We start from the raw sequence: 27,943 nt of genomic DNA, 5'->3' as shown, positions 1-27,943 counted from the left end.
TGCTATAAGCTTTCCAGTGATTATGTAACAAAACTGCCTTCATACCTGTAAAAAAATCAGAACATTCTTTATGATAAATGTGCAGACTACAGTGATGTGAGTTAGTAGTGAGACTCAATTTTCTGCTTTTCCTGAAACATGACAGCTTTATGCAAATTGTTTGGTTTTGGATGGCAAAATGCCGTTGGGTCAGCCATACATTGGTTGCCCTGACCAATATCAAATTGGTTAACTCGTGACATACAACCAAAATGAAAATTAATTTTAATACTGACAAGCCAACCTGACATTGTCTTTGGTACTTCCTTTACTGTCTTATCGAAAACTATCCAAGGAAATGTAACTAAAAATTTGCTTGTACAAATTTACAATTAGAAATAAAGTATTATACAATATAAATCAAGTAAGGTTGTGCACGTTTTCATAAAAATGAATTATGCACAGTATTTCTTGTTTAAATCTGTTTGTTCCAGTATTCTATTTAACTATTTATCATAGAGCTAAACTTTCTGTAGAAAATTTGATGAACTAATTTATATGTTCTGTACCATGCTCATCATCTATACCAGGTAAAATGCATATATTCAAATTCATATTAGTTTTATGGATTAAAAACCTCAAAAAATACATTATATACAAATCTTTTCTAGGTAAAAAAACCCCAAAAGTATATGCAACTACTCCCATCCCAAATTATATTCTTGTAGTGTTATCTACTATACGTACATTACATTATATATATTTGTTTAAATATTTGTCTTGAGACACATCTCACCAGTTTGACATACATTATATGCAGCAGTTACAACACCAACAATATGATGCTTTGATACAAGCAGAAAGATCTGTCTTTTTCCTTCTGAGATGATTAAGCAGGCAGCCTGGTATGTTGCTGTAGCATAAGATGGTTTCCAATTTGCATTAACATTAAAATAGGCTTTTTTTATTATTATTACTTTGCAGTTAGAGGAGGAACAGTCACACATAGGGGAGAATGCCATATTGGAAAATGGCCATGACTCCTGCGCTGAACAGTCCGGCAACAGGGACCGTCACAAACCATGCTAGGAAGATGTTGCGGAATAAATGCCAGTCGACAGCTTTACGTGATCGAATCCAACCGACAGCCACCACTGATCCAACCTTAAGTGAGCAAGTGAAACGATGAAAACAAAAATGGTATTCAGCAACAAAAGAACACGCAAAGTAAAAAAAATGGTAACAAGGACACATTGTTGGTCTACGTTAAACACCATAAAAGGACCACAGTGAAACTGTAACTAAAATAAAAGCTGTATATTTACATATACTGACTGAAATTCAGATGCGCTGCTGCTTTTGAAAACTTCTACTTGTCAAAAAGACAAGAACATTAGTTCCTCTAGAACAAATTTGTTCACACAAGCAGTCTTCAGCAACATTTTTTAAGCTCTGCACTTTTTGAGCAGCAATCTAGGAGTTAATAAAGATCGAGAAGTGGTCTTATCAACATAGTAAACAATGGAATGGTCAAATTGGTTCATATTCCATTAATTGCTATGGTGATGAAAAAACTAAAACTCTCAAACATTGCATCAGTTTCACAGAGATAAAAAAAAAAAGCCTTAACCTAGCTAACGGTATTTTTTTTAGTATTTTGTGAATATCAACAATAAAATTCTTCATGTAGGACAAACTGTCATTTTTGCTATGACATGGAAATGTATTATTCCTAAAGTAATTTGGCTTACAACAGAGAACTGTAGTTAGTTTTGCTATAACTAAGGTTATTGAATTTAAATGTTAAAAGTAAAGACAAATGTTCTACTGACCTGAATGTACAAAAAGGTAACAATAGATTAAACAATGATTTAAGATGCATGTTTTAAATATATTGATGTTTCTTATTAAGTATTAGTAATGAAAAGCAATGAAGCAGTTAAATGAAAGCTTGTTAGATATAATTGGTAAGCAGCAGTAGTTTGTGGTAAACTAACAATGTATGCATTTTGCCTTCAAAAATGAAGCCTATATATACCAAATAATGTACTAAAATAATATGCAATCTAATATGCAATATTGAAAACATCTGTGTAGGATGGAAAAAATGTTTTCATGGTAGTATATCTGCCACCAAAAATATGCCTTAAATCAGTTAAATTGTGCACACTGGGCAGAGGGGAGGTATGCTCCCTTAAGTTGCTAGTTACTAATTCACAATGGACTTCAAATGCCCTGAACATTTATTGAAGGCAATTGCAGAAATAAGATCACTCTATTATTGCCAGCCTAGCACACAAAAATAATGGATTGTGTATGATGACATTAGAAACCCCAATACCTTGCAATGAGTGGAGCTTATTGGAATACCCACATTAGATGCTACTAGTACAGTTAGCGCACACATAACTTCAATGCAAAATCCACTGTGAAGAAAAAATGAAAAAGAAGAGAACCTTTGAGGAGTGAAGGTTACAGGAAGGAAACCATATGCCATGCAATCATGCATCAAGTGAGGTGGATGGTGGATGGTGGATAATAGGACAGCACGTAGTCCAAGGTAAATTGCTTCAGATCAATTTTAGTGGTATAAGCAGCATTAAACCAAAAATGGCCCGCAGAGAGAACTTGGATTTAACACAATTACTACAGATGTGAAGACATTATATATCCAGATTTTGGAGATCGGTTGTATGAAATGTTCATGAGGACAACTGGGGGCTTCCCAGGATGCTGGTAACTGAATATGCCCAAACCCAAGTAATACCAGCATTCAAATAAGATTGATATTTGCTACAGTAGCAAAGGTTTTCCCAGAGATCTCTCTGCTAGGTGCTCTCATGCCTCTAATCATTGATCAGGAACTGCAGAAAAAGAAAGTGGATAGTCCATGCTACCCCAAGCTGCAGTCTCATGGCAAAGGCATACCTTGCAGTGTGTGGTACTGATAGGAAGTCCAATATTGGAAGCTACCACAACTGTGAACGCCGAAGCCAACTCAATAGTGAATCCACTGCAGGGAGCATAAAAAACACTTTACAGTCACACGTTTATGCATCGGCGTACTCCTGCTGAACAGCATGATAAAATTCTTACCATTAAATCCTTTTAAATTCTTGCTTCAGCAACTGACACAGAGAAATACGGCATTATTACCCAAAAATCACAAATACATTGACTTTTTGGGCCCATATAATTTTTGTAGTACAAAGGCTTATTGTGCCCCCTCAAAGATAAGATATAAAGCATACAATTAGGTGATCCAGAGATGTTGGTAAGTTGAACTCATATGTAAACTGTAATCTTTACAAGGGTAAACTTGATTATTCAAGCCCAGATTGAAGATATTCATTCATGCTCTTGTATAACAGGGTCTACAATATTTGCCTTAAATACATGCATGTCGTTATTGAAGACTTTACAGATAAAACTGTGGTCACTTTGACCACCGGTAAAATCATCAATAAAACAATAGGTCGCTAGATTTAATACCCTGCAATATTCACGCATCTAGTAGTTGACGATCACCTAGCATGACTTTGAGGTGATGCAGGCCATGTGTTTACCATGTATAAAATGGGAAACCAAGCTTTGTATTTGGCAATTTAGGCCTTTGTGCTCTTTAGACAAGATTATGGCAAGACTGCTTCACCAGACTTTAAAAAGTGTCAGGTGACAATTGGAAACATTGCCCAATGGATGCTTCACATTATTCTTAAAGGAAGTTCTCTATAGAGATGCCATCAGCTGTCACTGAACAACTAAATTAGTAAGTCCCTTCCATGAACATCATTTGCTTACCTGGATGGTGTAATAGGGGTAAGATCTTTTCCCATTGTCTGGATTACACGCCGACCCCACACCCACAAACCAGCACAGATGCCCACTCCTCCATATAACAGCAACCACACAGGTGTTGAGGCCTCCTGCATCACCCCACCTTGCTGGTAAATCAGCCACAGAGCAACCAGTGGACCAATAGCATTGCTGTGAGAAAATAGGATTTATTCAATGCACTAAGAAAAGTAACCAACAAAATCACAACAGCAGCAAATGAATTGTGATAGATGACAACATCTTAAATTAGGGCTGCAACTAACGATTATTTTAATAATCGATTAGTTGGCCTATTATTTTTTCGATTAATCGGATAAAAAAATGCAAATTGTTTTTAATTTAAAATAATGTAATAAAAAACTTACAATTTACACTTTCATCTCTTTATCGCAATGGCCTCTCTCTATTCACCTTCATATTTTACTGACATAATAATAAAAGCTACAAGAAACCAAACAGTGTTTCTCGAACTAGGTTTTAATACAAAGTTATTAGTAAATATTAATTCATATGTTAACTATTTTTCATAGTTAATAAAAACTATGCGAAAAAAGCCTTGTTTATATTTTCTTTTATTTACCAAACTGCCCCCAGTTATGCACATCTGACCCCCAGCTTGCCACTCTGCCCTATACCTCCTATATGCCAGAGATTCCACTGTGCCCCCGATATGCCTTATACTCCTTCTATGCCAGTGATATGCAACTGAGCCCCCTGATACCTTTTACCCCCAGATATGTCTTATGCCCCCCTGATATGCCCTATAGCCCCTATATGCCACTGTGCCCCCTGATATGCCTTATAACTTCCAATATGCCACTCGTCCCCATTTATGCCTTATACCACCCTATATGCCACTGTGTACCCTGATATGCCACTCCGCCTCCCATAAATGCCCTGCACCACCCTGAAATTCATTATACTCCCTGATTCACCACTCTGCCCCCCCAGATATGCTACTCTGAAATTTATTATACCCCCCATACACCACTCTACCTCACCCTATACACCCCAGATATGCCATTCTGCCTCCCTGAAATTCATTACATCCCCATACACCACTCTGCTACCCTGAAATTCCTTATACCCCCCATACACCACTATAACTCTCCCATACACCACTCTTCCTCCTCCCCCCTCCCATCCACCACTCTTCCTCCTCCCCCCTCCCATCCACCACTCTGCCTCCTCCCCCCTCCCATCCACCACTCTGCCTCCTCCCCCCTCCCATCCACCACTCTGCCTCCTCCCCCCTCCCATCCACCACTCTGCCCCTCTCCCCCCTCCCATACACCACTCTGCCTCTCTCCCCCTCCCATACACCACTCTGCCTCTCCCCCCTCCCATACACCACTCTGCCTCTCTCCCCTCCCATACACCACTCTGCCTCTCTCCCCCCTCCCATACACCACTCTGCCTCTCTCCCCCCTCCCATACACCACTCTGCCTCTCTCCCCCCTCCCATACACCACTCTGCCCCCCCCTCCCATACACCACTCTGCCTCCCCCCCATACACCACTCTGCCTCTCTCCCCCCCTCCCATACACCACTCTGCCTCCCCCCCCTCCCATACACCACTCTGCCTCCCCCCCCTCCCATACACCACTCTGCCTCCCCCCCCTCCCATACACCACTCTGCCCCCCCAACGGAGGTTCACAAGACACCAGGGAGCAGGGTAGAGAGGCAGAGTGGTGTATGGGAGGGGGAGGAGCCAGAGTGGTGTATGGGAGGGTGGCTCCCATACACAACTCTGCCTCCTCCCCCCCTCCCATACACCGCTCTGCCTCTCTCCCGACTCCCTGGTGTCTTGTGAACCTCCGTTGCTGACAGGCACTTTCACTGCAGCTTCATAGAAGCCTCAGCGTAAGTGAAGGGCAGTAATGGAGGCTGTCTGTGCGCATCGCCACCAGCTCACAGAGAGGATGATCCTCTGCAGGAGACCTCGATTCTCTGTCAGCCGGTGGGGGTCTGCACGATGTGCGCAGACAGCCTCCGTTACTCATCTTAACTTCCACTGGGGCTTCTACATCATGTGATGCTGCCACTGCATCGTAGGAGCGGAAGTGGAGGAGAGAGGCGGAAGTTGTCTGTGCGCATCGCACGGACACCCACCGGCTGACAGTGAGGGGAATCCAGGTCCCCTGCAGCGTTGCAGGGGATCTGGATTCTAGTGTTATAATCCGATCTCTGTTTGAGGTCGGATTATATAAGGAGAGGAGTTTTTCCAGAGCATTTGCTCTGAAAAAAACCTCTTTTTATAATCGATAAAAATCGATTAGACTAATCGATAATGAAAATCATTGTCAACGATTGTTATTATCGATTAGTTGTTTCAGCCCTATCTTAAATTATTTTTTTAATATTCAGTTATAATATCTTTTTAGGGAACATCACTCTAGGCACTAGGTGCAGTAAACCTTAAGTGGAGACTTCATTCATATGCAACAACTCCTCCTCCTGTGACTTGCCTCATCTAAACATTAAATGAGTAAAATTTTCATAAAATCGATTAGTTGGCCGATTATTTTTTCGATTAACCCCTTCGTGACAAAGGCTGATTTTACTTTTTGTACCCTTCGTGACAATGGCCGTTTTAACATTTCTGCGCTGCTCGTGTTTAGCTGTAATTTTCTTCTTTCCCGTTTACTGAACCCACACACATTAGATATTGTTTTTTTCAGGACAAGAAGGGCTTTCTTTAGATGACATTGTTTTGATTGTATCGTATTATTTACTATTAAAAAAAGTATAAAATATGGTGAAAAATTTTGAAAAAAATGACTGTTTCTAACTTTTAGTTGAAAAATCTTTTACTCATCTATAAAAGGTAATAAAAAAACCTGATAAATAGATTCTACTATTTGTCCTGAATTTAGAAATACCCAATGTTTTTATGTTTTTTTGCTTTTTTCTGCACGTTATGGAGCAATAAGTACAGGTACCGTTTTGCTATTTCAAAGCCATTTTTTCCAAATCTGGTAATTCTTCCCCCCATGTACTATTTCGGGTATCTTTGAAGCCGGCCAATGCAATTTACCCCATCAAGTCATATATTTTTGAAAACTAGACAGCCCAGGGTATTCCAAATGCTGGTATTTTAACCCTTTCCAAGCACTTATTCTACCATCAGCCTTTGTCAAACTTTATGGTAGTAATTTTTTTGCATTTGTTTTTTCACACACATTTTACTTTAGGTATAAATAAACAGGTTCTGGTATATGTCACTATCAAAAAACACCCCAATATGTGTTTAGCAACATCTCCTGAGTACAGCGATACCTCACATGAATGATTTTGCCTGGCTGTTTGGGGGCAAAAGGGCCACATTTGGGGCATGCACATTTTTCAATGTTGCACTTTGGCATTTGGGGATCCACTGCCCATGCCCTATTTGGTACATCTTTGAGCCGGGCCATTTCAGTGTGCCCAATAAAGCTATATATTTTTGAAAACTAGACACCCCAGGGTATTTCAAATGCTAGTATTTTAACTCTTTCCATGCACCATATCTACCACCAGTCTTTGTCAAACTTTGTGATAGTCATTTTTTTCCATTTGTTTTGTCACACACATTTTACTTCAGGTATGAATTAAAAAGTTCTCGTATATGTCACTATCACAAAACACCCCAATATGTGTTCAGCAACATCTCCTGAGCGCAGTGATACCCCACATGAATGATTTTGCCTGGCTGTTCGGGGGCAAAAGAGCCACATTTGGGGCATGCACATTTTTCAATGTTGAACTTTGGCATTTGGGGATCCACTGCCCGTGTCCTATTTGGTACATCTTTGAGCCGGGCCATTTCAGTATGCCCAACAAAACCATATATTTTTGAAAACTAGACACCCCAGGGTATTTTAAATGCTGGTATTTTAACTCTTTGCATGCACACATTTTACCACCAGCATTTTTTTAAAGTTTGCAGTAGTATTTTTGTGTGTGTATTTTTCCCACACACACCTACTTTATGTATGAATTTACAGCTCCTGGTATATGCCGCTGTCACACGACACCCCAATATGTGTTCAGCAACATCTCCTGAGTACAGTGATACCCCACATGCATGGGTTTGTCATTTTTGGGGGGAACTAAAAGGCCACATTTGGTACATGTGCATTTTTCTAATTGGAAATTAGATGTGTGGCCATCCTTCCCCCCGTGTTAATTGGGACCTTGTTGAACCCGGCCAATTCAATTTACCCCATCAAATCATACATTTTTTAAAAGTAGACACCCCATGGGCATTTAATATGCCAGTATTTTAACTCTTTCCATGCGAGAATTGTTTTAAGCTAATATGCTAATTTTAGGACTTGCTCACAAAAATATATTTTTTATATATATATTTTTTTTTTTGCCTTTTTTTTTTATTTTTTTAACATTTTTTTTCAACTTGAAGGTTCCCCTGATAGTGACATCAGTGGGAAATTATTTTTACATTTTACTGTTTTTTTACTATTTTTTTTCTAATTATTATTAATTTTATTTTATTTTTAATTTATTTTTTCTAATCACACTGTGATTAGAAAGCTGAGCTCCATTGACTTGCATGGTTGAATGCAGTACCTATATTCAACCTGCAAGTGGAGCCAGAGTTCTCTAGAGGGTCTGGAGACCGTCTAGCGAACTTTTTAGACTTTATTGTTTCTTTATTGAATTTTCCCGGACCGCCGCCATCTTGCAGATGGCGAAGATCACCGGCAGCTGCGGCTGTGACCGCTCTCCGGAGCGGTCACAGCCCATCCAAAGGTAAGTGTTTGGTGTCGCTGGATGCCTCCTGATCGAGGCATTCCAGCGACACCATTTAAGTTTAGGAGGCGATCGTTGATCGCCTCCTAAACGCTTTTAAAACGGGCGTCCGCCGCCATACAAAGTATGGCGGATGTTGACGCCCCGGGGAGGGGCCAGAGATGGCCCCTTTGTGCCGATAATGGCGTTGCTGAATGCCTCGAGGTCGAGGCATTACAGCAACGCCGTTTCGGTGCAGAAAGCGAAAATAGATCGCTTTCTGCACCCGTTTAATGACGTGCCGGTCCTGGCACGTCATTTGTCGTTATCGACATGAATTTCCGTGACGTGCCCGGACCGGCAATTGTCATCAAGGGGTTAATCGGATTTAAAAAAAATAAGCAAATTTTTCGTTCATTTAAAATGTAATGAACAAACTAGGTGTTAAAAACAAACACAAGAATAAAAAAAACTTAATTTACATTAATGTGTCATTAACCCTTTATCTCTATCAAAATTGCATTTCTCTAATTGCCTTCTTATTTTCCGGACATAATAATAAAAGCTATATTTTAAAAATAAAAGAACGCAAACACAGTATTTCTCAAACTAGGTTTTAATACCTAAAAATGTTTTATTAGTAAATATTAATTCATATGTAAACTATTTTTTCATATTTAATAAAAAACTAATAGAGAAAAATGCATTTCTTGTTTTTATTTCCTTTTATTTGCCAACCTGCCCCCCCCAATTATGCACATCTGACCCCAGACGTGCCACTCTGCCCCAAGATATGCCTTATACCTCCTATATGCTACTCTGCCTCCCTGATGTGCCCCCGATATGCCTAATAGCCCCTGATATGCCTTATACCCCTATTATATTTGTTTTATATAGCGCCATCAAATTCCGTAGCACTGTACAATGAGTAGACAGGACATAACAAGTAGTATGTAACATAACAAATTGTTAGAGACAACAGGTGAGGAGGGCCCTGCTTAAAAAAGCTTACAATCTATAGCTTACCCTTTATGCCACTGTGCCCCTTGATATTCCACTCCACCCCCATATATGCCTTTTACCTCCCTATATGCCACTTGAACCCCTTATATGCCTTATACCGATATGCCTTTTACCTTCCTATACGCCACTGTGCCCCGATATGCCTTTTACCTTCCTATATGCCACTCTGCCCCACAGATATGCCTTATACCTCCCTATATGCCACTTTGCCCCACAGATATGCCTTATACCAATATGTCATATCCCCATATGTCACTGTGCCCCCTGATATGCCTTATATCCCCCTATATGCCACGCCACCCCTCAGATATGCATTATACCTCCCTATAAGCCACTATGCCCCCCGGTATGCCTTACACCCCCCAGATATTCCTTATGCCCCCCCCTATACTCCCCTGCTGGCCGGCATTTTCGCTAGAGCTTCTATGACTGAGCACCGGAAGGTCATGTGACGCCAGTGCTCCATCATAGAAGCCCCAACGGAAGCAGAGGTTGTCTGCGTGCATAGTACAGACGCCCGCTGGCTGCCAGAGAGGATGATCCAGGTGTCCTGCAGAGATGCGGGGGATCTGGATCTTAGTGTTATTATGCAATCTCTATTTGAGGTCAGATTATAAGACGAAAGGTATTTTTCAAATACGCTGAAAAAAGCCTCATCTTATAGTTGCTAAAATCGATTCAACTAATCGATAATGAAATTTGTTAACGATTTTCATTATCGATTATGTATTTTATCGATTAGTTGTTTCAGCCCTACAGTAAAATAAAAACAAGTGTGAGAGTAATCCTACCTGACATCATTTCCGCCATGTGCAAAGGACCCAAAGCAGGCTGTGAGAATCTGTAGGAAGTGGAAGAGGAGGTGGACTTCCGACTTGTCCTTTTCTTCTTTGTCTTCCTCTAATAAATCATCGGGTAGTTGGTTTGGATCACACATTTCTGTAGCAAGCTTCATCTCCACACCACCTTCCTCTGCCTCTATTTCTGCTTCTGCCACTGCATTGCAGTAGCTTGAGTAGCTATCGTAACGTATGCGTTTTTTAGAGTAAGACACAGTGTCTCCCACTAGCTTTTCGCTATCCTCAGGTGTGGCAGGATCTGATGCTTTGAAGGTAGAGTGTACCGGCATGCCACAAATAGCAGCAGTGTAGCATGTGTAACTGTTGTTACGCCTTAGGACTCGATAATTATTTTCATGTGAAGGGCGGTCGTCTGTTACTCTGTCGAGATGTATTTTGTGCAACAGGTCCTTGTAAAGTCCAGAGTCCTTGTGCACAGTGTGATACACGTGAGCATCACTTTTCATGCAATGGCCATCAAAACTAAATGTACCATTTGAAACAGGAGATCTAATCGATCCATTTGTCATAGAAGCGGCTCTTCCTAGTAAAAAACAAAAAAAAGCAAAGGGAAGTCTAAATTAAGATGTCCTTTGGCTGGGCTTAGAGATCACTGAATGTTCTCTGCATACTAAATAGGCTATACAGGTCTAACTTTTCTTGGGAGAATCAAAAACAAACATGCCTCTAGTAAAGGCAAAAGCAAATATATACCTATTTAAAAGAGTTTATTCACATTAGCCATTTGTGTCTCATAATAAACATTACTGAAAAGGGACAAAATAGGCCCTAATTACTTTCCAACCCAATTTCATTAAGACTCATGTATGATTAAAATGGCAACAGCATGTGCAATTGGATATTAAGAGCTACATTGATTACTTACTCTGCTATTCCTTAACATTTAGCAACATCATGACATCCTGTCCCAAAGGATGTCATGATGTTCCTAAATGTTAAGGAATAGCAGAGTAAGTAATCAATGTAGCTCTTAATATCCAATTGCAAATGGTCATTGTATGTTAATAAACATAAGTGGCATACAAGCTTTAACCCCTTAATTACAAGACCGTTTCTTACTCGTAGTATATTTTGGGACTAACATTTTTCAGTGTTGCTGTTTAGCTGTAATTTTCTTCTCTCTCGTTTTGTGCACCCACACACATTATATATGGTTTATTCAGGACAAACAGGGCTTTCTTTAGATATCATTTCACCTAATTTACTATTAAAAAATTATAAAACATGGTAATCTGTTAAAAAAGGACTCTGTTGTCTTTGAAAAAAAACCTTACTCATTTGAAAAAACTAATGAAAAAACCTGCTAAATAGATTCTACTATTTGTCCTGAATTTAGAAACACCCAATGTTTTTCTGCACGTTATGGGGCAATAAGTACCAATAGCGTTTTGCTATTTCAAAACCCTTTTCTCCCCAAACTGGTCATTCTACCCCATCAAACCATATATTTTTGAAAACTACACACCCCAAGGTATTTCAAAAGCTGGTATTTTAACCCTTTTCATGCACTTATTCTACTACCAGCCTTTGTCAAACTTTATGATAGTAAAACATTTTGTATTTTTTTCACCACACATGTACTTCAGGTGTGAATTTACCGCTCCTGGTATATGTCACTGCCAAACAACACAATATGTGTCCAGCAACATCTCCTGAGCGCAGTGATACCCCACATGCATGGTTTTGGCCAGAAAGCTGCTACAGATCATCGTGCAGCAGAGAGCCAGCAATCACTGTACCGGACCTCCCGGTACGTCCATAGGGGACAGAAGGGGTTAAATACTAGATTTTTTTTCCTAATAAAATTGGTTTGTAGGCCACTAATGAGAAGATCTGGAATCAAAAGGAACGAAAAACAAAAAAAAGATATACCATAAGATATTCTAGTATTTCTATTTGCTACAAGATCAGACTCAATAGCAGCCTCTGTATTAGAACTAGTGAGAGGCACTGCACTTTCATCATTCCCCTTTGCACCAGGCAGTTCTTTGAAGACAGGAGCATCATCCTCCTGAATTTTATCAAGGCTTTCCTCTGATATGCCCGACAATGCTCCTTCCTTCTTCAATCGACCTGCACAAACATAAAAAAGAAAGAAGAGCACTTCACATGACAACACAAATATGCTAAATACTAAGAAACAAATAATCCTTATTGAATGCATACAAAATGATCTGTGTGCTGGTGCAAATCTTTAGGCAGGATAAAATGAGAGAGTGAGAGAGAGTGAGAGAGAAAGAAAGTGTAGCAATATCTTTAATTTCCTTTACTTTGATAATGCTCTTTAATTGCCTAAAATGAATGAAGAAAAACCTAGAAACATATGCTGCAACCACAATGTTGGAGCAGCAAAAACACATTATACATATTAAAATAGTAAGAAAAGTCATAAATAAAAAGTTATAAAAAAAAGAATATCAAATGCATGTTTTGTGTCACATTACATAGACACATTAAAATAGGAGTCTAGTCTTGTCGAATATAAAATATAAATATGCCAAGTATAAACCCTTATACGTAGCAATCCCTCAGTGTTTAATTCATGCCTGGCTACTACTACTAAAGGTAATTATAGCTATAATTATTATATTTCAGAAGTTTTTGGCCATCTTAGTACAATACAACATGATTAATGTTTTTTGGTTTTTTTAAAAGGCAAGATAAAAGCATACTTGCAATCTTCTTCCTCATCCAGGGACACACAAGAAACCACACTACTAATCCAAATACAATGGCAATGCCAGTTGACAGGAGTGCGGTGCCCCACACTGGAAAAGTATGCAACCCTAATACTGTGAAGAAAAAATAAGTTTTTACACAGCACAATGCTACACATGCACATACATGTACAATACATAGATTTAGATTTGTGTTTGGCTCCAGGTCCAGCAAGTTCACCCTGCTATGCATCATAGACAAAGAAAGGCACTAGGGCTGCAACAACTAATTGATAAAATCAATAATGAAAATTGTTCTCAATGATTTTCATTATCGATTAATGATAATTTCAGATGCTCTGAAAAATACCCCTGATCCAACCTCAAATAGAGGTCTGACTATAAGATCTCAGTCTTGCCTTGCAGCTCTGCAGGGGACTTTGATTCTTTTTTATTTATTTATTTTTATTTTTTTTAAAACCAATGCATCCCCAGACTTGCCCCCGTGCTCCAGACTCCCTAGTGTCTAGTGGAGTCAGTCGGTGGATGTCTGCGAGATGCACGTAGAAAATTTCCACTGGGGCTTCTATGACGGAGTGCCGGTGCAACATCACCTTCTGATGCTCAGTCATAAAAGCCCCAGCAGAAGTGGTGGGCAGCAGCAAAGGTTGTCTACACGCAGATGTGCAAGCCAGGGGAAGGCACTGGTAAGCCAGGGGAAGGCACTGGTAAACCAGGGGAAGGCACTGGTAAGCCAGGGGAAGGCACTGGTAAGCCAGGGGGGTATAAGGCATATCTGAGGGGGGGGGCAGGCTGGCAAGCCTGGGGTCAGATGCGCTTATCTGGTGGGCAAATAAAAGGAAATAAAAAAATGCATTTTTCTCGATCAGTTTTTATTAAAATATAAAAAAATAGTTTACATGGGTTACATATAAATTAATATTTACTAGCAAAACTTTTTAGGTATTAAAACCAAGTTTGAGAAATATTGTGTTTGGGTTCTTGTACCTTTAAAATATAGTTTATTATGTCATAGTAAAATAAGAAGATTAGAGAAATGCCTTTGTGATAAAGAGATAAGAGATAAAAGTGTTGTGTGCAGAGTACAATGACACGTTAAAGTAAATTTTAAGCTTTTTATTCTGCTTTGTTTTTAATGCTCAGTTTGTTCAATTAAATTATTTGAAATAAACTGAAAATTTGCATATTGTTTTTTATCCGATTAATTGAAAAAGATAATCGGCCAACTTAGTTGCAGCCCTAAAAGACACATATTCATGCATCAGTATATCGCCTTTTTGCTTAGTTATATTAATGTATGTATATACCATACACATACACGCAATTCAGTTATAGTCTTCTGGAAGTCAGAGCTCTGGTAAAGGCAATTTATAACTTGAATTTTATGTATATGTGTGTAAGGAATAAATAAATATACATATATGTTTTTTATTTTAACAATTTTTACAGGGTGGAAAGTCTCTCATGTGCATGAACATTACACATAAAGGGAAGTGTTGGTAGCATCCATAACCTCTACTATTCACTCATAAAATTGAAGATACTAATGTGCTAATTTTAGATCTTTTACTTACATGGGGCCCCTGTGAATAATATGGAGAAAACATTAATTCCTATGGTAGCAGCATAAAATACTGGAAGAGCGCGAAGTCCATTCGGTACTGGATCCTCCTGTACAGCAGAAGGAAAAAAAATATTTTTTTTTCCCATAACACAAACCCTAAATATGTGTAAAATATCTATATACATACACTATATATTATATATAAATACATACATACACACACACACATGCCTACAGTGAAGGAAAATATTATTTGATCCCCTGCTGATTTTGTATGTTTGCCCACTGACAAAGACATGATCAGTCTATAATTTTAATGGCAGGTTTATTTGAACAGTGAGAGACAGAACAACAAAAACATCCAGAATAATGCATTTCAAATAAATTATAAACTGATTTGCATGTTGCTCAATGAAATAAGTATTTGATTCACTAACAATCAGCAAGATGTGTGGCTCCCAGGTGTCTTTTATACAGGTAACAAGCTGAGATTAGGAGCACTCGCTGAACCCCTTCGTGACAGGCTGATTTTACGTTTTGTACCCTTCGTGACAATGGCCGTTTTAACATTTCTGCGCTGCTCGTGTTTAGCTGTAATTTTCTTCTTTCCCGTTTACTGAACCCACACACATTAGATATTGTTTTTTTCAGGACAAGAAGGGCTTTCTTTAGATGACATTGTTTTGATTGTATCATATTATTTACTATTAAAAAAAGTATAAAATATGGTGAAAAATTTAGAAAAAAAAATGACTGTTTCTAACTTTTAGTTGAAAAATCTTTTACTCATCTATAAAAGGTAATGAAAAAACCTGCTAAATAGATTCTACTATTTGTCCTGAGTTTAGAAATACCCAATGTTTTTATGTTTTATTTGCTTTTTTCTACACATTATGGGGCAATAAGTACAGGTAGCGTTTTGCTATTTCCAAGCCATTTTTTCCAAATCTGGTAATTCTCCCCCCCCCCCCATGTGCGATTTTGGGTATCTTTGAAGCCGGCCAATGCAATTTACCCCATCAAGTCATATATTTTTGAAAACTAGACAGCCCAGGGTATTCCAAATGCTAGTATTTTAACCCTTTCCAAGCACTAATTCTACCATCAGCCTTTGTCAAACTTTATGGTAGTAATTTTTTTGCATTTGTTTTGTCACACACATTTTACTTCAGGTATGAATTAAAAGGTTCTGGTATATGTCACTATCATAAAACAGCCCAATATGTGTTCAGCAACATCTCCTGAGTACAGCGATACCTCACATGAATGGTTATGAATGGTTTTGCCTGGCTGTTTGGGGGCAAAAGGGCCACATTTGGGGCATGCACATTTTTCAATGTTGAACTTTGGCATTTGGAGATCCACTGCCCATGCCCTATTTGGTACATCTTTGAGCCGGGCCATTTCAGTGTGCTCAATAAACCCATATATTTTTGAAAACTAGACACCCCAGGGTATTTTAAATGCTGGTATTTTAACTCTTTGCATGCACACATTTTACCACCAGAATTTTTTCAAAGTTTGCAGTAGTATTCTTTTGTGTGTATTTTCCCCCCACACACCTATGTTATGTATGAATTTACAGCTCCTGGTATATGCCGCTGTCACACGACACCCCAATATGTGTTCAGCAACATCTCCTGAGCACAGTGATACCCCACATGCATGGGTTTGTCATTTTTTGGGGGAACTAAAAGGCCACATTTGGTACGTGTGCGTTTTTCTAATTGGAAATTAGATGTGTGGCTATCCTTCCCCCCCATGTTATTGGGACATTGTTGAACCCGGCCAATTCAATTTACCCCATCAAATCATACATTTTTTTAAAGTAGACACCCCATGGGCATTTAATATGCCAGTATTTTAACTCTTTCCATGCGAGAATTGTTTTAAGCTAATGTGCTAATTTTAGGACTTGCTCACAAAAATATATTTTTTTTATATATATATATATATATATTTATTTTGTTTGTTTTTTTGCCTTTTTTAAAAAAAAAAAATAAAAAAATTTTCAACTTGAAGGTTCCCCTGACATCAGTGGGAAATTATTTTTACATTTTACTGTTTTTTTTACTATTTTTTTCTAATTATTATTAATTTTATTTTTTTATTTATTTTTACTAATCACACTGTGATTAGAAAGCTGGGCTCCATTGACTTGCATGGTTGAATGCAGTACCTGTATTCAACCTGCAAGTGGAGCCAGAGTTCTCTAGAGGGTCTGGAGACCATCTAGCGAACTTTTTCATCTTTATTTTTTTTTTTTCAGGACGGTCGCCATCTTGCTGATGGTGAAGATCACCGGCAGCGGCGGCTGTGACCGCTCTCCGGAGCGGTCACAGTCCATCCTGGGGTAAGTGTTTGGTATCACTGGATGCCTCCTGATCGAGGCATTCCAGCGACACCATTTAAGTTTAGGAGGTGATCGTTGATCGCCTCCTAAACGCTTTTAAAACGGGCGTCCGCCTCCATACATGGGAGGGGGAGGGGAGGGGCCAGCTATGGCCCCTGGTGCTGATCGTGGCGTTGCTGAATGCCTCGAGGTCGAGCCATTACAGCAACGCCGTTTGGGTGCAGAAAGTGAACGTAGATCGCTTTCTGCACCCGTTTAAAGACATGCCGGTCCTGGCACGTCATTTGTCGTAAACGACTTGTTTTTCCGTGCCGTGCCAGAACCGGCAATTGTCATTAAGGGGTTAAAGGGAGTGCTCCTAACCTCCGTTTGTTACATGTATAAATGACACCTGTCCACAGAAGCAATCAATCAGATTCCAAACTCTCCAACATGGCCAAGACCAAATAGCTGTCCAAGGATGTCAGGGACACCCACACAAGGCTGGAATGCGCTACAAGACTATCACCAAGCAGCTTGGTGAGAAGGTGACAACAGTTGGTGCGATTATTCGCAAATGGAAGAAACACAAGATAACTGTCAATCTCCCTCGGTCTGGGGTTCCATGGAAGATCTCCCCTCATTGAGTTTCAATGATCATGAGAACAGTGAGGAATCAGCCCAGAACTACAAGGGAGGATCTTGTCAATGATCTCAAGGCAACTGGCACCATAGTCACCAAGAAAACAATTGGTAACTCACTACGCCATGAAGGACTGAAATCCTGCAGCGCCCAGAAGGACCCCTCTGCTCAAGAAAGCACATGTACATGGCCCGTCTGAAGTTTGCCAATTAGCATCTGAATGATACAGAGGAGAACTAAGTGAAAGTGTTGTGGTCAGATGAGACCAAAATCAAGCTATCTTGAATCAACTCAACTCGCCGTGTTTGGAGGAGGAATGCTGCCTACGACCCCAAGAACCGCATCCTCATTGTCAAATATGGAGGAGGAAACATTATGCTTTGTGGGTGTTTTTCTGCTAAGGGACCAGTACAACTTCACCGCATCAAAGGGACGATGAATGGGGCCATGTACCGTCAAATCTCGGGTGAGAACCTCCTTCCCTCAGCCCGGGCATTGAAAATAGGTTGTGGATGAGTATTCCAACATGACAGTGACCGAAAACACACGGCCACGGGAGTAGATCAAGAAGCACATTAAGGTCATGGAGTGACCTAGCCAACTACAAGACACGTCTGACCTCCGATTGCCAACAAGGGTTTTGCCACCAAGTACTAAATCATGTTTTGCGAAGGGGTCAAATACTTATTTCACCAAGTAAAATGCAAATCAAATCAAATGCAAATTGGATATTTTTGTTGTTACTCTGTCTTTCACTGTTCAAATAAACCTCCATTAAAATTATAGACTGATCGGGGGATGCGTGATGACGTAGCACGCGAACGTATCGCGTGAGACGCCGGCGGCTGGTGCCGAACATGAACCACTTGGGAGTCTGATACCTGCCGCGATGTGCTCCCTAATTCCGGTCGACAACTAAACCGGTAGAAGGACGAAGGACGGTAGGCGGAGTGCGTCTAAGGAGAGCGGTGCTTGACCTCGAAGATAGAGGCCTTTCCACTACTATCCCACGTGTAGTTCGTTTGAGGGGAGTCTGTCTCATATGCCTTTGGGCACATGTATGGCCCTCATGAGGCATGGAACATAGAGAAAGGAGGTGCCGCGTGGATTGGCTGTGACCACGCTCAACTCCTCGGTATATACTGCTCATAAAACAAACAGCAGAAGACTACTCCTATTTAAAACAGTACCTCTTCCTCTCTCAACATTTGAAAGAATGAATTCCTCTCCCAAAGCTAAGTGACAATTGCAATACATCTATACATTTTAGTCTTTCCGGACGGCTATATATTAATAAAAAAAAATTTTTTTTTTATTTATTTTTTTTGTATTTTTTTTTTTTAACACTACTTTATACTTATTTCATATGGCTGACCATTCAAACGATGATTATCTGACAACGTTGAATTATTGAGTGCAACTATTTCATATGACCACCTAAATGATGATTATCTGATAACGTTGCATTGCTGAGTGCAACTATTTCACATGATCACCTAAATGAGGATTATCTGATAACGCTGTATATGTTGAACGCAATTACTCCATATGAATATCCAAACGATGATTATCTGATAACGTTGTATAAATTGAATGCAATTACTCCATATGATCATCTAAACGAGGATTATCTGACAATGCTGTATATGACGAAGGCATTCATGCCATATGACTCCATATGACACTGACTCCCTTAAACAAGAAATGACTCATATTTCAGATAAACTTTCATCGCAATCAAATATGATACAGAGTCTACAGCTGGAAATTGAATCTCTTAAAAAAGAAAATAAGGAGCTTAAACTGAATATGCAAAACATGGATCTGAAACTAATTCAATTAGAAGACAGATCCAGAAGTAAAAACGTAAGAATAAGGGGAATCTCTGAGGAGATCTCAAACGCACATTTAGAAACTTATCTAAACGATCTACTAGCAACCTATCCAGGGCCGGCCCAAGGCAAAATGCCGCCTGGGGCGAATTTTTAAATGCCGCCCCCCCATTATCTACCCTTCCTCTCCCTCCGTCCCTGCCGCCCCCCCCATTATCTACCCTTCCTCTCCCTCCGTCCCTGCCCCCCCCCTTGTGCTTACCTTTCAGCAGTCCTGCGGAGAGTCTCCCTGTTCGGTCTCGGTGCCGGCTTGTAATGCTGAGCGCCGGAAATCTTCCGGCGCTCAGCATTACATGCCGGCACCGAGACCGAACAGGGAGACTCGCCGCAGAGGAGAGAGAGAGAGAGGGGCGCCGAGCGGGTACTGACAGCTTGGTAAGCGAAAACCACTCGGCGCCCCTTTCTCTCTCTTTCGCTTTAAAAAAAAAAAAAGGGGCTTGGGGCGGCAAAGTGCCGCCCCTTCAAAAGTGCCGCCTGGAGCGGTTGCCCCACTTGGCTCCGTTGTCGGGCCGGCCCTGAACCTATCTTCAAAAAGACCGTACAGGGAGCACACCGATTGAAAGCTTACATAGATTGCCCAAACCAAAGAACTTAATAAATTCGGACGTACCAAGAGATGTTATGGCTCGTTTCCACAATTTTTACATTAAAAATCAATTTTTATCTGAATTTTATAAAAAACATTCTCAAGACACCAGATATAAGGATTTAAAACTTCTTCCTGACCTTTCGCTTGCAACAAGGATCTTTAGAAGAAAATTCCGAGATTGCACCCAGAAGCTCAGGGAAGCAAACATTAAATACAAATGGGGCTCTCCCTCTAAGATTATTATTTCTTATGAATCAAGAAAAGCAAGTCGAAGAATTTTTAAATTCATTATCTCAACCTACAATTGTACGAAAGAAATAGAAAAAAGAACATGGCAACTATGTATATTTTTCTTTTTTTTTTTTTTGGCTCAAGAATAACGCTCAATGAATTGGTGGTATCAGACTTTAAAAAATGTAAAATTCTTCAAATTTTTTTTTTTTTTCACACGATCACTGATTTTTTAGATTCTTATTCTTTTTATAAGACATAGGTCGACTTACTTGACCATACACAATTTACGAGAAACCATATAACACAGTGGACAATACACATAACAACTAAATTTAAGACACATATATTTAATTTACAAATACTTATAACACAGTAGATAATTCACACAACAATCACCTTTTTAATCTTGATCACTCAAATTTTTTTTTTCCCCTCACTTCTTCACACACCACAAGCTATAACACGATCGCATCTATATTTGATGCTGCCTCGATGATGAGTATCACCATTAGAGGATGCTGAAATAATTTAACTTAATGATTTTCCTTTTTTTTTTTTTTTTTTTTTATATTTACGACACCAGACACGCTCATTAATTTAGCTGGGCTTTATTTATACACACATTACGAGGATAACACAATACACAAAACAAAAACACATATATATAATTTCTTTAAGTCCTTTTTTTTTTTTTTTCTCTTCTGAAGAGGATTGATGTTTTAACTCGGCACCTACGCTCGATTTCGCCTTGATTATTATTAAGGCAAATGTTGCATGTTTTATTTTCATGCATAGTTAGGATGATTGTGCTTTTTTTGTTTGTTAAAATCTGTTTAAACGGCAATATATCGATAATCAGGGAAGGAAAGAACAGGATATCATGTTATTTAAATGACACTTAGGCTGATGTCTATTAATTGTCAAGGCTTAAACTCTCCACATAAAAGAGCGTTTTTATATGAAACCATTAATCGAGAACGCATTGATATATGCTTTGCACAGGAAACTCACTGGAAATTAGGTTCTCTGACTCGATGGTTCTATAAAAAATACCTACTTTTTTTTGTATCTAGTTTAAAACATAAGAAAAAAAGAGGGATCGCAATTTTTATAAAAGACAATATTAAGTTTGAAAAATTACATTATGAATCCGACCGAGAAGGTCGATATGGTATACTAATATGCAAATTGAATGACGTGACATACACCTTAGTAAACGTATACGCACCAAACACGTCCACAGTCAACTATTTAGATAAACTCTTTGATCAAGCTCATGAAATAACAAAAGGTTTCCTTATAATAGGTGGTGACATGAATTGCATCCAAGATGCCAAGTTAGATAAAGGTCTGAGACAGGGTCTACATCCCGATTTAAAATTGAAATCCCTAGCTAAATCTTTTTCAACATGTTTAGCTCGTAATAATTTATATGATATTTGGAGAACAAATAATCCTTTCGTGAAAGATTATACCTTTTATTCACTGGTCCACCATTCATACTCCAGAATTGACACCTTTTTCACGGACAGTAAATCAATAGAATATTGTAGCCGCGCGTCTATTGGATGTCAAACCTGGTCGGACCACGCTCCAGTCATTATAGAAATTAAAAATATAGAACAACCAAGAATAAGATCAAACTGGAGACTGAATGAATCATTATTACTATCCCCAATTTTTAAAGAAAAGTGCATTACCACAGCCAAGGAATATATAGAAATTAAAGATAACGGAGAAACCTCTGATTTAACTTTATGGTGTTCATGAGAGGTCTCTTTATAAAACAAGGTGCACAGGTGAAAAAATCTAAGGGATTAAACCTCTCAGACCTGTATATTGATTTGGCAAAATTAGAAACTAATAACAAACTAAATACATCTAATTTGCTTTTTGAAGAGATTAGTGCAGTCCAAGATAAGATTAAAAAAAAACTTAATTGAGAAAACTAGTAGATCTCTACTTAGACTCAAACAAGAATGGTACTATAGTAGTAATAAAACTAGTAAAAATTTGTCTAATAAGCTTAAAAACCGAACACAAAGGAATAGAATTAGTAAAATTGTGCTAAACAAATTATATTCGACTCCTAAACAAATTGGAGAAGCATTTAGGTCTTATTATTTATCTTTATATAATCTCCCATATATATAACTAAAAATAATTTACAGATAAATACTTTTCTGGAGGGGTTAAACTTAATATACGCGAAGAATTTTGAACCTTATTTATGAACTCCAAAACTCTAAATCAACTGCCACATTTATAGCTCTTGACGCCGAAAAGGCTTTTGACCGGGTTAATTGGTCTTTTCTACAAGGAACTTTAAAAGCCTTTGGTCTGGATGGGAACTTTCTTCTTAATATATTAGCTTTATACACAAACCCCCAAGCTAAAATCTCAGGAGCTAATTTGGACTCTAACTATTTTTACATTAAGAATGGCACGAGGCAAGGATGCCCATTAGCCCCTTTGCTTTATATTTTATCTATCGAACCTCTAGCAGTAATTAAAAAAAAATTAGAGGAATAACAACTGGTCCATTAGACCATAAAATCGCACTATATGCGGACGATATTCTTCTTAGTCTCACGTCACCTGAAACTTCAATCCCAGAATTGATAAAATGTATAAAAGAATATAGTCTATATTCTAATTACAGCCTCAATATACATAAGACACAAATTATTAACTTCAATATGAACACCTCTCAAATACAAAATTTGAAAAATGAGATTCCATTCTTCGAAGTATGCCCATACATAAATTATCTAGGAATTAAAATCTATAATAATCTTTCTGATTTAATAGAAAATAACTATAACAATCTCCTAGAGGAATTGAAAATTCAATTATCGTTATGGCAAAAATTAGAAATATCCTGGTTTGGAAGATTAAATATATTAAAATCTTATGTTATACCTAGAATAATTTATTTGTTTAGATCCATTCCACTTTCAGTTCCTTTAAGAACTTTAAATCAGTTTGAAAAATAGTTTCTTTCTTTTGTGTGGTTAAATAAAAAACCAAGAGTACCACGTTCCATTTTAAATAGAAATCTATCACAGACCGGATTTAAATTTCCTAATCTACGATCTTTATATGAAATTTGTATGTTTGGTCATTTCATAGCTTGGGACTCAAAACGTGATTCTGACCTTCCTTGGCATAAATATGAAAGTTGGAGATGTGGTAATCAGGATTTATTTCAATATTATTGGTTTAATTCTATTAATAATAAATGTTCTGAACAACATACTCAAGATTAAAAAAAAATTTATTTCTAATGATTCATGTTCATCTCACACACCTATTGCCTCGCTGAAATTTTTTATTAAAGATATTGACTTTACAACTTGGCATTTACAGGGAATCTATAAAATTGAAGACATTTGGTCTCCTTTAGGATTAAAATCCTTTGTAGAACTTCAAACCAAATTTTTCCTCCCAAATAAAGAGTTTCTTTCATATTTAAAAATAGTAAACTTTATTAAAACTAAGACCTGGCACTTACCAACCGTTCTAGACAAATTTTTAGAGAAACATCCTAAACAAAAAATAATTTCTAAAATGGGGACTTTGTTACAATACTCAACTACTATAGATAAACCTACTACTATTCAAAAATGGGAAATGGATTTAGATATCTCATACGCGGCAGAAGTATGGCACTCTGCTTGGAACAGTTTAAGGAAGGCAATTCATTGTATTAATTTACATGAACAATATTTTAAGTTAATACATAGATTGTATTATGTACCTACAACTTTACACAAAATCTCTATTACTAACTCCAATATATGCTGGAGGTGTAAACAATTGCCAGGTACAGCAGCCCATATATGGTGGCAATGTGAAAGATTAAAGTTAATAAAATCTGAAATTCCAAATCTCTACAATAGGTTGTTTGCACAACAATGGAGTTTATCTTCTCAATCCTTTTTATTCCATATCGATATACCTATGAATAACAAATCTAATTTAAATTTAGTAATCAACATTTTTGCGGCTGCAAAAATTTGTTTAGCACGCAATTGGAAGTCGGAGGTTATTCCAACCTGGTCGCAAATAATTAACCAAATTGAATACCAACACAAAATGGAGAAACATTTTTATAACCTATATAAGAACATAAAAAAACATGACGAAATTTGGACACCGTGGCGAGAAATCGTCCTTTCAACTTCAGATATTGCAATCCTTGACAATTAAGACTTGGCAAATATATATACCTTCTCTTCTTTCCTAATCCCTGTTATATTAGGGCTAATACATCTGCCCACAGTTCATTCTGCCGTACAATGTATGAATGTTAGGATTTTGACAAAATATAATACTGATAAGACTGCAACTATCTTGAATACTACGACTTAATCCTATGTGCTTGATATGTTTGTCATATGTGTTGTAATGTCATAAAATTCTGAAAACAATAAATAATATAGAAATGAAATAAATAAATAAATAAAAATTATAGACTGATCATGTCTGTCAGTGGGGGATCAAATATTTTTTTCCTTCACTGTAAATTTTACAATAGCTCAATATCCTGGGTACATTTATATTTCCAAACGGAAACTCAGACCAAGGGAGAAAACCATGTAAATCAAGAAAACACTAAATTAAGAAGGTTTCTCCCATAGTGTAGATTCAAGGTGGGTTTCTAATATATACACACCATAAGTTCATCTGTAAACATCATAACATGAGTTCATTAAGTGTACTAAAAATTATAGATACACGTGCCATTTGTAATCTACAAATGTATCTGTAAATTAGTTTTACATAGTCTGATAACTAACCTTATTCAGTATGAAAATCTTGATCAGCAAAAACAAACCCCCAGACATCAGTCCAGACAGCAATGGTGAGATGAACCAAGAGGCCACTGTAGTAGAGAATGTAAAGATGTTTAACCATGTACAGAAAGAAAGAAAAAAAAAAAAAACCCAAAAACCAAACCTAGTTTTCCAAAAATAAAAGAGGGAAAACAAAAAAAAAGACTACTCTTTTAGGCCTTGAGGTGATGATGTAAAAATATACCCCAGTAAGAAAATCAGAATTCATAATCCCTTATGTAACATTTACCATTATTGATGCCAGTTTCACCAAATAACCTAATTTAGGTTAACACTGTTGAGGGAGATCATCTTTGAAACGGAAAAAATGGATTTCAATCAACAGATTTTCTCCAAAACGTATAAGCGAGCAGGTTTAACATTTAATAATTGGTCCAAAACCATTCTAAGAGAATGAACTGGCTGTTCTTTGAGCTCCTACCTGGATGGATTATTATATACGGTTAACAATGCAAAATACAGGGTGGCAAACATTTAAAAGGACTGCTACAGGCTATAAAAGTGACAGTTGCTAGTTTTTAAACATGGGTCTTTGTAATAACCTGCAGTCATATCATAGTGTTACTTAAAAATGTTTAGAGCACATTTACATTGCAAAGACAATTAGGAACAACCATGAACAATCAGGCAACCTGCTACAAAAATGCTCTAATGTAAAGCATTTTTTCTTTACAAAAAAAATTGTGGAACAGGACAAAAGTGTACACTGATAAAATAAAGTATATGTTCCAAATATTTTTATATATTTAGCTTCATTATGTCAAAGTAAAACTGGCAGATAGAACTGACAACCTGGAACTGCTCATATCTGTCAAACAGAAAATTATATTAAAAACTCTATGCAGGCCAGATATATCTTTAAACATTATTCCACATACCCTCACTCATAAAAGGAAATGTCAATTACCAATCTTGATAAGCTGCATCCACTGAACACCATGTGTACCAATGGCCACAAGGGAGAAACCAATAGTGGAGCCGACAATGCAATGTGTTCCGGAAATAGGGAGTTTTAAGAAAGATGCAATCAGCTGCCAAGCAGCAGAACCTGCAAAAAGAAGTGACATGTTTAACAAAATGTTTTGTAAGACTAATGATTTCATCAAGAAGGCTACAGCTATAAAAATAGTCGGTAATAAAATTACTCTGATACACAATTCTCCCACTTTTTAACAGGGAAATCTTAAAACTATGCTAGGATTACAACCCTTAACTAGAAGTATGCTATCCATGTTCGAAAACACATTAGCGTTATTTTATTTAGAGGTCTCACGTGGACCTGGTATTCTTGCCAACATTTTTGCTTATTTGATATAATGGAAAAATTGAGCCATCCCTCAGATACCCTTTAAATACATTTGAGTGTTATACAACTGAGGTGGAAAATTTGAAAAATTACTACTATATAGTCAACTACTGCTGTTACTATTTGTTCTCAAATATTAAGTAAGGGTTTCGACTGTTTACCAAGGACACGTACCTTATTGTTCTTAACGTCACAAGACCAGAAGGTTTCATGAGCTGTAAGCTTATTAAACGTGCAAAAAACACTGTGGAAACTATATGTTTATATTTTCCAAAATTTAGCTATTAAAAGATCATTATTTATTATAGGTAAAGAGTTAATCAAAACCCTTTATCACGCATGTGGTTGACTAAGTAACAGGGATATAATTTTTAAATTATAGGGAAACAGATTCTTGATTCCATTCTGGGGTAAAGAAGGATTTTTCTCCTAGTTTGTGCAAAATTGGAAAGAGCTACAACTGGGTTTTTTGCTTTCTTTTGGATCAAAAGCAAGACATTAACAGATATGGGGAAAGGCTGAACTTGATGGACGCATGTCTTTTTCCAGCCTATGTAACTATGTAACTAAGGAGCAATTACTTTTTCCCCGCATAGGGCCAGGTAGGGTTGGATAGCATTTATATATAAAATGGTTATTTAAAAACAAAATTTTTGTTTACTCATGTTGTATTTGCCTTATATTAAATTACTTTGATGATTTGAAATATTGAAATGTGAAATCAGCAAAAATTAGTTTAAGTATGACAAATATGCATAAACAGAAAAAAATTGGGAAGGGGACAAATACTTTTTCACACTATCGTACACATGTACTCTAATATGGTACAAAGATAGATTTTAAAAAGGTTTTCCATTGTAGCATTAGTCTGCAATGTTGCTGTAATTTAGAATAAAATAGCATCAACAGTGTGGCATTACGCAGCACATATACATAAATGTTAAATATTAACTCATATTCTTTACTCACAATGTGAATTGAAAACATTACTTACCAACCATTGCGCTGACTTCTCCTGCCATCAACAAGTCGACTGTGTTGTTGTAGAGATTAACATCAATAATACCCTTCCGGATAGTTTCTCCAACTTTTGCACCCAATAACACTGATCCAGCCGTTTCAAAAATGGAAGCCAATATGCAAGCTTGCCGTAATGTCACCACACCAGATCCAACAGCAGTGCCAAACGAGTTGGCCACATCATTTGCACCTACTGAGAACGCCAAGATGAAAGCAATGATGAACCCCACAATAACCATCCACAAATACTCATCCAGAACCATCTTGACAATTTCTTTTTCTTTCTCCTCACAAAATAAAGAAAAAGAATGGACTGGACTCTAGGACTGAAATACTACTCAGTGGAACCACATAAACAGTTATGTGATCTGGAAACAGCCGTTCAGTGTTCAAG

At 37.7% G+C, this 27,943-nt stretch overlaps 1 protein-coding gene across 2 annotated transcripts; it reads right to left on the bottom strand.

Annotated features, from left to right (window-relative positions):
* Positions 1 to 978: 978 nt before the first annotated feature.
* Positions 979 to 27,812, bottom strand: LOC149276722 (sodium-dependent phosphate transporter 2). Of its 2 annotated transcripts, none has more exons than XM_089503366.1 (10): positions 27,524 to 27,812; positions 26,131 to 26,271; positions 25,167 to 25,252; positions 14,685 to 14,781; positions 13,105 to 13,224; positions 12,305 to 12,505; positions 10,364 to 10,955; positions 3,781 to 3,966; positions 2,908 to 2,992; positions 979 to 1,143 (listed from the first exon to the last, which is right to left on the bottom strand). In XM_089503366.1, exons 1-10 carry the CDS (start codon positions 27,810 to 27,812, stop codon positions 979 to 981), a joined length of 1,962 nt encoding a protein of 653 aa, XP_089359492.1. The 2 variants fall into 2 exon arrangements, with proteins under 2 accessions (XP_089359492.1, XP_089359493.1); XM_089503367.1 differs by lacking the exon at positions 2,908 to 2,992 and adding an exon at positions 2,321 to 2,405.
* Between the last annotated feature and the right edge of the window lie 131 nt (positions 27,813 to 27,943).

Source organism: Sceloporus occidentalis, unplaced genomic scaffold (assembly GCF_023333645.1).
Source record: "Sceloporus occidentalis isolate IW3139 unplaced genomic scaffold, rSceOcc1.0.p SCAF_228, whole genome shotgun sequence".
Taxonomy (NCBI): domain Eukaryota; kingdom Metazoa; phylum Chordata; class Lepidosauria; order Squamata; family Phrynosomatidae; genus Sceloporus; species Sceloporus occidentalis.
Note: the sequence above shows the minus strand (reverse complement) of the source record. Positions and strands in the feature narration are given on the sequence as shown.

Bases quoted from the DNA above. Each gene is read 5' to 3' on its own strand.
- LOC149276722 (XM_089503366.1), bottom strand. From the start codon at position 27,812: ATGGTTCTGGATGAGTATTTGTGGATGGTTATTGTGGGGTTCATCATT. The intron at 12,506-13,104 runs GTATGCTTTTAT...ATGTTTGTGCAG, and splicing joins GATGAGGAAGAAGATTGCAA to GTCGATTGAAGAAGGAAGGA. The intron at 10,956-12,304 runs GTATATCTTTTT...GTTTTTTACTAG, and splicing joins AAATACTAGAATATCTTATG to GAAGAGCCGCTTCTATGACA.